Source organism: Bos indicus x Bos taurus, chromosome X (genome assembly GCF_003369695.1).
Source record: "Bos indicus x Bos taurus breed Angus x Brahman F1 hybrid chromosome X, Bos_hybrid_MaternalHap_v2.0, whole genome shotgun sequence".
In the NCBI taxonomy this organism is placed as follows: domain Eukaryota; kingdom Metazoa; phylum Chordata; class Mammalia; order Artiodactyla; family Bovidae; genus Bos; species Bos indicus x Bos taurus.
The window spans coordinates 24,333,034-24,342,718 of record NC_040105.1 but is presented as its reverse complement, the minus strand read 5'-3'; the positions used below and the strand labels follow the sequence as shown (position 1 = coordinate 24,342,718).

The 9,685-nt window shown below is 45.7% G+C and overlaps 1 protein-coding gene across 1 annotated transcript; it reads right to left on the bottom strand.

The window, feature by feature from the left end:
* Positions 1-1,328: 1,328 nt before the first annotated feature.
* Positions 1,329-2,348, bottom strand: LOC113887965 (melanoma-associated antigen B4-like). Its single transcript, XM_027535344.1, has one exon. The coding sequence runs from the start codon at positions 2,346-2,348 to the stop codon at positions 1,329-1,331; it is 1,020 nt and encodes a 339-aa protein (XP_027391145.1).
* Between the last annotated feature and the right edge of the window lie 7,337 nt (positions 2,349-9,685).

Genomic DNA, 9,685 nt, shown 5'->3' with positions numbered 1-9,685 from the left:
GCTTTTTCTTGTCCAAACCACCCCTAATTTAATCCCACTGACAGTAAAAATTGAGCCCTCCCTTAAATTTTGCCAAATTACACTAAACATAACCTAATTAAACTGCCCGTTTACCAGAACAAATTCTGGTGCTCCCATCCCAGAAAAAGAGAGACAGTCCAGTGACGTCTTGGCATCTAGCTTCAATGGGTATCACCTTTATTTCTCAGAAACTCTCTAGACAGCTTTTGATGAAAATGTGTTATTTTGAGTGTTCACTTGCCCTGGCTCAAGTGCACAGGGCCCCTTCCATTCCCTATGGTTTTCGGATATCCCCAAACAATGGTGAATACATGGTTTAGATATACTCCAGATTTACAGCCTCACCTCTAAGAACCTTCATATGAGTGTCTGGCATCACACCCACAGCTTCATCTAGCCCATCATGCATCTGGACTGAACATGACCTCCCACCGAGGAACTAGATTTTTCCCAAGACCCAGTGCCACCTTAATCAGGTAACTTCGACTTGCTTGCTCTCATCTGGAACCTCCTCTTCCACACCTCCCCCATTTGAATTTATGATTTGTTTATTCCTTAGAGTTTGCTCACCACCTTCCTTATATGGTACCTGTTGCTAGATGCAAAATTCCATGGGCAGTGGCTTGGGATTCATTTTCTTACCAATCCAGTAGTATAAAAAAGCCTTCTAATCAGAAGATGGTCAATGAATTTGGAAGAAAAGGGAAATAATGAGCAAAGACTCTCTTTTATTATGATTTAAATGTCATACAGTTTGAATAAGCTAAATAAATCTAAGTCCATGTTATTAACTTTTACAAGGAAAGAGGACAGACAAGAAGACAAAGAATAAACCAGCGTTTACTCTGAAAGCTTTGTGATCCCAAATACTTATCTCTAGGATTCTTACACATTTCTAAGTAAAATTCTATTCCAATGTTATGTTACCTTGTTCTGGACCATAAGGAAAATATTGAAGTCTTTTCAAATCATTTACAAATAATGAGCTCTTAGTCTTAAACCTAACATCCATGACATTAATAAACCTAGATTCTGAAGCTAAGTAAACCTTATGAAGAGTAGTGACATTTAAAAATACAAAAAACCTTTACCTCCCTACCTAAATCATCTATTTTTGACTAGATATTATTCATATGGATAAACGGAAAACATGTATATTTTGTTAAACCTGCACCTAAACTCCCTTACTACTTAAAACTGTGAAGAACATATGGGTTTTATTCCCCCCACCGCTATTACCCCTGACTATTTAAGAGGTGGACTGTTCTCTTCCAACACAAAGGGAACAAAGTGCCATGATCCTGCTCCTAGATATGGGAGGAGCTGTAGGACTTGGCCCTGGTAGGGGCACTGGCTTCAGCCATTATTGGAACCCTGGCCGCACCTCTGAGCCCTGCTCTCTCCACCTGATCTCTCAGAGCCTCGTCATAGAGGTCTGGGAAGGAACTCGGGACCGTATCCTGGATCTTGGCCAGAACTTCCAACACCTTCATCTTACTGGTCTCAGCATAAGCTCTTGGGCCCCACAGGAACTCGTAGCCCGGAGGATCACTATTGGGCATCTGGCGGTAGTTGAGGTACCCCTTCTGCACCAGATCTATGGTGATGAGCTTTCTGGGCTCCCCAAAGATGGAGTGCTTCTTCCCAGCATGGATCCCCAACACATTGAGGAAATCCCAGATCTCCTCCTCACTGGCGTGGTTACCCTTCATAAAGATGATCCCCAGGAGCTCCATGAGGAGACCAGACTTGGGCAGCTCCTCCTCATCACTTGAACCTTCCTCAACCCCGAGACTGAACTTGTTGACGACGGTTCTACAGTCGACTTCCTTCAGCTCCAGGCCAAACACCAGCTCCACAAGCTCAGAGGCTCTGCTCAGGATCTCAGGGAAATGCTGCTCGTACTTCCTGCTGATGACCTTCAGCATGGCGTTCTGTGTGATGGGCTCCTTCTTGGTGTACCTCTCCAGCAGGAAATCCATCACCATGCTGGCCTTCCTCATCTGAGGATCTTTGCAAACACTCCGAGTGACCAGGGCTGCCCGGCCGGCATCTGGAATTTCATCCTCGGGGCCCTGGGCACCTTCCTCAGATCCTGCCCAGGAAGCCTCTGCAACAGGAGAGCTAGGGGCCATGGCTCCCTGAAGCTCCTGGCAATCGCCAGCAGCAAGGGAGCTTGGGGGAGAACCCTGAGGGGCAGAAGAGGGGGAGGATGGGCCCTCCTCTCCTGGGGCTGCAGCAGCACTGGCCTGGGCCTCCTGAGTGTCACCCTCTACCTGGTGGCATTTCCCACGGGCATGATGCTTGTTTTTGTGCTTCCGAAGCATGATGACACAGGTCAGGGACCGCAGGCGGGCGTGCAGTTAGGAAGGCAGGCTTTCAGTGGCCTTGAGGAAGGACAAAGAAATGTTGTGAGCACCTTCATCAGGGAGGGTCGTTCCCAGTTTAAACCAAGTCCGCTTCGTAGGGGGGCCTTGAGTCCACTGCTCTAGGACCCACAAGTCTCCTGTTCGCCTAGTCAGCCTGTCCCCTGAGACTCCTGAGGAGGAAGTGAGAGTGAGCCCTGGTGTGCAGCCAGACAGCCCTGCCTGGGCGTTAGAGGGGGTCCTGTGGGGGCTGGCAGGGGAGGCATGTCCTTTCAGTTCACATTCAGAGTTAGGATGAAAAATGGGGAATGACCCCCTAGCACCCGCCCCAATCCCTCTTCTGCTCTGAAGCTGATGCTGCCACCTTCCCTGTGACTCAGGAGAAGGAGAGAAGGGAGCGCTCAGCCTCCCACCTAAGGGTCTCGGGACCCACCCTTCGGTACCCAAGTTCTAAACTCCCCACTCAAACCCCAGCCTTCCTTCCCCAGGTTTGGCCGGGATGAAGCACTGACCTCATGGTTGGGTCCCGATTCGCCCGTGTGTCCGGGAGGATGGTCCTCATCTTGGCTCCCCCTGAGCCCTGACATCCTCTCTGTACTGACCAGCTACCAACCCTTCCGACCGAAGTGCCCTCCTCCCTCAGTGTCCCGCATCCAAGATCACAGCAAGGGTGACCCGCAGCCGTTAGACCTGCCTGGATCCTACCCAGATGCTCCGCGGCCAAGTCGCAGGGGGTGGGGGTTTCGCGTGGCCGCCATTCTGGGGTGTGGATACCCTCAGTCCCCACCGATGATCCCTCCTTTAGCTACAGGGCTCAGGGCTTTCCCTCTACTCAGCAGAAGTGTAGTCCACCAGCCCTGGACCGAAGCCTTCCTCTCAGAGACCACCTGCGTAAAGTGGATGGACTTAGGGCTTAAGATGCAGGCCCGAATCTTCCAGGGGAGAGCAGGGGCAGGGTGGCTGGGGGTTGTCCGGCCCCCTCTTTTCAGAGGGAAAGGCTTGGTCATGCTGGACGTGTGTTCCCACACTTGTAACATGTCACCGCACACTTGGACACCTGATGAGACCAGGGAGTCCTCCATCTGGGCACCCTACCCGGCAGTTCTCTAAGACGGCAGCAGCTCTCAAAGTTGGCTTCGCAGCCCCAGCATGTGCGCGTGGTCGTAACTTCCTCTCATGTGGTTCTGTGTTCCCGGTGGACAGCAGAGGCCGGGGCCAGGGTGGGCGGAGTTCCGGGGCAGCTTTCCGGAGGATTGGCATGTGCACTTTTCCTCGAATCGTCGCGGATCCTGAGACCTTCCTTGTACTGAGCAGAGTCTACGGGCCTCCCTCCCAGGCTCTAGGTTCCATCAGCACCCCAGCAGGAATTGTTTCTGGCCTGGCCAAACAGGCTTCCTGGAGCTCCTGAGAATGACAGTGAGGACACATTCGGGCCCCGTCTTCTGGGCTGAGTGATGCTCCGTCCACTCTCCGTGTCTTCCCTTGACCCCTGTAGGTGGTGGGTACGTCCCATCTGCTGACCTGAGGCCAAGGCCTCCCATCGAAGACATCAAGTCCCGAGGCTTCTGCTGAGAAGTGCACGTACATCTCCTCTGGACCCTTCTGCCTGAGGCTTCCAGGAAATGGCTGCTGCAGTTAAGATGAGCTGAGAGGGAAGGATGGGAGACTGCTTTCTGTGGTGTGGAACCCCTCACATCTCACTCAGGATCTTCATATTGACTGCTGGCAGGGCCTGGAAATCCTTCCGTTTCTGAATGAATCCACCTCTGTCCCCAACCATGCCCCACACCATCCCAGCAGAGTAAGTGAAGGGGCTCCTTAGCCTGACGGTTCTCACTGTGGGCTCTGAGTCGACTGCAGGGGCATTGCTCTCAAGTTCTAGGGGAATTTCTGTCCTTTGGTACAGTTTTTAGGATACTAAGTTTTCTCTTTTAGTCCCTGCATGATAGTCTATTAAGGTGATCACTTTAAAGGGCCAGTTGTCATCCACTAACAAAGTTTGTGCTGGTTATTTCATGACGTCTGGGCCATGCTGCCACATCCAACTCAAACTTGTTCCCCATATTCTTGGCATGGGAGCTCTGAGATGCTACCTCAGATTCCTTCAGTGAGGCTGTAGCGATTCATGGCCCCAGGGCACAGTGGAAGAATCAAGGGCTGCACTTTAAAGCCTTTTCCAGCTGATCCTGTTGTCTTCTTCCCTTGTAGCCTGCACACCCCTTGTCAGTCTCTGAGGACTCCCTCACCTTAACACTCATAGGGTCAAGTTCATTAGAGACTTATTTTGCCTCGGGGATTATTTAGTTTTGTGCTTTTGCTTCTGTTAATAGTTGTCTTTATTCCTTGTGTAAGTTTTCCATGGTTTATTCTGGGTACAGGAAACAGCAGCCCATGTTTGATTGTGGTCTCAGCTGGTCTGACTGGAGTAGACCTGTAAAGGAGTTAAGCAACATCGACAGTCTTACAATATGTGCTCCTCATGAATACACATAACATACTATTCTGTTTGAGACTTCTTTGTCCTAAGGCTGTCAAGAAATTCTTCTTGTTGCATCTATGTGGAACCTATACATTGTTCTGAGGATTCTTTGTAGGTACGTTTTTTTGGTATGGTTGCTTTTATTTGTGCTGGATTTTCTGTTACGTGGTCTAAGTAATTGTTGATTCTTCCAGGCCAGACTCTTGGTTTTGCTATGGTGATCTATTTTATATGAGATAGCTGAAGTTATTTATATGTTTGAATACTTTCTGTGCGTGTTTCCTCAGATTTTTAATTGGAGGATAAATTCCTACGTTATCTTTTGTTCTTCATTGTTCCTGTCTCTTATTCATTTGGCATTGTTGTATATAACTCTGTACTGGCTATGTGTTCTTGTCCAGATTTTTTCTACATTTAAATCAGTAGAGCATTTATGAAAAAATTTAATTGGAGGAGAATTGCTTTATAGTGTGTTAGTTTCTGTTGTACAACAGTATGAAGCAGCTCTAAGTATGCATATATCCCCTCCATGAGCATCCGTGAGGCCACCCCCATCTCAGTCCTCCAGGTTGTCATGGAACAGCAGTCTGAGCTCCCTCTGTTGTAGAGCACCTCCCCACTAGCTCTCTCTTGTATACATGATAGTGCATATATGTCATAGCCACTCTCAGTTTGTCCCTCTCTCTCCATCCCTTGCTGTGTCTACGTCTTTTCTCTACATGTGTCTCTATTCCTACCCTGCAAATAGATTCATCAGTGCCATTTTCTAGATTCCATATAAATGCGTTATACACAATACTTTTTGTTCTCTTTCTGACTTACTTCACTCCATGAAACAGACTCTAGGTGCATCCAGCTCACTGCCACTGACTTAAATTTGTTACTTTTTATGGTTGAGTAATATTCCATTGTATATATCTACCACAATTTCTGTATCTATTCATCTGTCAGTGGAAGTTGAGGTGGTTGCTTCCATGTCCCAGCTATTGTAAATAGTACTGCAATAAACAGTGTGGTCCGTGAATCTTTTCACGCATGGCTTTCTCAGTGTGTATGCCCAGTAGTGAGATTGCTGAATCATTGGGTAGTTTTATTTCTAGTTTTTAAAGGACTCTCCATACTGTTCTCCATACTGGCTATATCAACTTACATTCCCCCTCAAAGTGCAAGAGGGTTCTCCTTTCTCCATGACACTTCATCACTTATTGTTTCTAGATTTTTTTTATGATAGCCTTTCTGGCAAGTGTGAGGTGATGCATCATTGTAGCTTTGGTTTGCATTTCTTTCATAATGAGTGGTCAACATCTTGTCTTGTGAGCCTCTGTATTTTTTAAAAGAACAGATTTAGGATTACAGAAAATTTAGCGGATAGTGTACAGAGTTCCTACAGAGCCAGTCTCTTCCTCCACTTAGCATCTTCTGTTATTAACATCTTGGATTGGTTCAACTGATACAAGTTCATTTGTTAAAATTGAGCAACTGATATCAATATGGTATTATTACATATTGTCCATTGCTTACAATATATTTTACTTTTGTTGTTTTGCAGTTCTGTGTTGTTGCTTTTGTTCAGTTGCTCAGTCATCTCTGACTGTGACCCCATGATCCATAGCACGCCAGGCTCCCTATCGTTCACCATCTCCTGGAGTTGGCTCAGACTCATGTCCATCCAATCAGTGATGCCATCCAACAATCTCATCCTCCGCTGCCTTCTTTTATTTTTCCCTTCAATCTTTCCCAACATCAGGGTCTTTACCAGTGAGTCGGATCTTCCCAACACGTGGCCAAAAGTTTGGAGCTTCAACTTCAGCATCAGATATTCCCATGAATATTCAGCCTTGATTCCCTTCAGAAATGACTGGTTTGGTCCCTTTTCTGTCCAGGGGACTCTCAAGAGTCTTCTCCAGCACTGCAATTAAACAGCATCAGTTTTTCAGCACTCAGCATTCTTTATGGTCCAGCGCTCACATCCACACATGACCCCTGGGAAAATCATAGCTTTGCTAGACACACCTCTTTTACTACTGTGATGTCTCTGCTTTCTGTTATGTGATCTATGTTTGTCATAGCTTCTCTTGCAAGGAAAAAGTATCTTTTAATTTCATGGCATCTTTTAATTTGGGGCTTCCCTCATAGTTCAGTCGGTAAAGAATCTGCCTGCAGTGCAGGAGATCTGGGGTCAATTCCTGGCTCAGGTAGATCTCCTGGAGAAGGAAGTGGCAACCCACTTCTGTATTCATGCCTAGAGAATCTCATGGACAGAGGAGGCTGGGAGGCTACAGCCCATGGGGTCACAAGAGTCGGAAACGACTTAGTCACTAAACCACCACCACCGTCATGGCTGCTTCCACCATCCACAGTGATTTTGAAGAAGAAAATTAAATCTTCCATTGTTTGTACTTTTTCTTCATCTGTTTGCCATGAAGTGTTGGGACCAGATGCCATGATCTTAGTTTCTTGAATGTTGAGTTTTAAGCCAGCTTTTTCATTCTCTTCTTTCACTCTCATCAAGAGTCTCTTTAGTTCCACTTCACTTTCTGCCATAAGGGTGGTATCATATGCATATCTGAAGGTATTGATATTTCTCCCGGCAGTTTGATTCCAGCTTGTGTTCATCCATCTGGGAATTTTCATGATGTACTGTGCATATAACTTAAATAATCAGGGTGACAATATGCAGCCTTAATGTACCCGTGTCCCAATTTTGAACCTGTCTGTTGTTCCTTTTCCACTTCTAACTGTTGCTTCTTGACCTGTACACCGGTTTCTCAGAAGGCGGGTAAGGTGGTCTGGTATTCCCATCTCTTTAATAATTTTGCAGTTTCCTGTGATACACACAGGCAAAGGCTTTTGCATAGTCAAACAAGTAGAAGTTTTTCTGGAGTTCTGTTGCTTTGCCTGTGACCCAATGGAAATTACCAATTTGATATCTGATTCCTCTGGGTTTTCTGAATCCAGCATGTACATATTAAAGTTCTCTCTTCAGATACTGTTGAAGCATAGCTCAAAGAATTTTGAGCATTCCCTTCCTAGCATGTGAAATGAGCGCCATTATATGATAGTTTGAACATTCGTTGGCATTGCACTTCTTTGGGATTGGAATGAAAGCTTACCTTTTCCAGTCCTGTGTCCTCTGCTGAGTGGTCCAAATTTGCTGGCATATTGAGTGCAATACTTTAACAACATCATCATTTAGGGTTTGAAATAGCTCAGCTGAAATTCCATCACCTCCACTAGCTTTGTTCTTAGGAATGCTTCCTAAGGCCCACTTGACTTCACACTCCTGGATGTCTGGCTCTAAGTGAGTGATCACAACATTGCTGTTATCTGGGTCATAAAGACCTTTGTTGAACAGTTATTCTGTATATCCTTGCCACCTCTTCTTAAAATCTTTTGCTTCTGTTGTGTCCCTATAGTTTCTGTCCTTTATTGTGCCCATCTTTGCATGAAATGTTCCCTTGGTATCTGTAATTTTCTTGAAGAGAACTCTAGTCTTTCCCATTCTATTTTTTCCCTCTATTTCTTGGCATTGTTCACTTGAAAATGCTCTCTTATTACTCCTTGCTGTTCTTTGGAAATCTGCATTCAGATTGGTATATCTTTCCTTTGCCTTTTGCTTCCTTTTGTTCTCAGGTATTTGTAAGACTTTCTCAGACAACCATTTAGCCTATTTCAATTTTTTTCTTGTGGATGGTTTTGGTTACCACCTCCTATACCTTGTTCTGAACCTTCATCTTTAGTTTTTCAGGCAGTCTTCCTACAAGATCATATCCCTCGAAACTATTCCTCACCTCCACTGTATAATCATAAGAAACTTGATTTAGGTCATATTTCAATGGCCTAGTGATTTTCTGTACTTTCTTCAACTTAAGTCTGTATTTTGCAGTAAGAAGCTTATGATCTGAGCCAGAGTGAGCTCCGGGTCATGTTTATGCAGACTATGTAGAGCTTCTCCATCTTCAGCTGCAAGTTATTCCTTTACTTCCTACTTTTCCATTCCTGTCCCCAGTATGAAAAGGACATTTTTGGGGAATGTTAGTTCTAGGCTGTGATGTACATCTTCATAGCACCACTGGACTCTAGCTTCTTTGGCAGCAGTGGTTGGAGCATAGACTTGGATTACTGTGATGCTGAATGCTTTGCCTTGGAAATGAACCAAGATCATTCTGTCCTTGTGGACACTGCACCCAGTACCTGCAGTTCGCACTCTTTTTTTGACTATGAGACTGCTCCATTTCTTCTAATGGATTTTTGCCCACAGGTACAATGGTAATCTCAATTAAATTCACCCATTCCTGTCCATGTTAGTTGTCTGATTTCTCAAATGTTGACGGTCACTCTTGCCATCTCCTGCTTGACCAATTTTCACTGATTCATGGACCTAACATTCAAGGTTCCTGTGTAGTACTGTTCTTTACAGCATTGGACTTTACGTTAACCACCAGACACATCCACAACTAAGTGTCATTTTGACTTTGGCCCAGTCTCTTCATTCTTTCTGGAGCTATTTCTGGGCTCTTCCCCAATAGCATATTAAACACCTACTGACCTGGGGGGCTCAGGTATCTCCCCCTTGTATGATCTCCTGGTATCATATCTTTTTGCCTTTTCATGATGTTCATGGGGTTCTCGAGGCAAGGATACTGAAGTGGTTTGCTGTTCTCCTCTCCAGTGGACAACATTTTGTTAGAATTCTCCACCATGACCTGTCCACCTTGGCTGGCCCTGCAAAGCCTGGCCCATAGCTTTTGAGTTACACAAAGGTATGATCCACATGATCATTTAGGTTAGCTAAGTGTGATTGTGGTTTTTGTTCTAG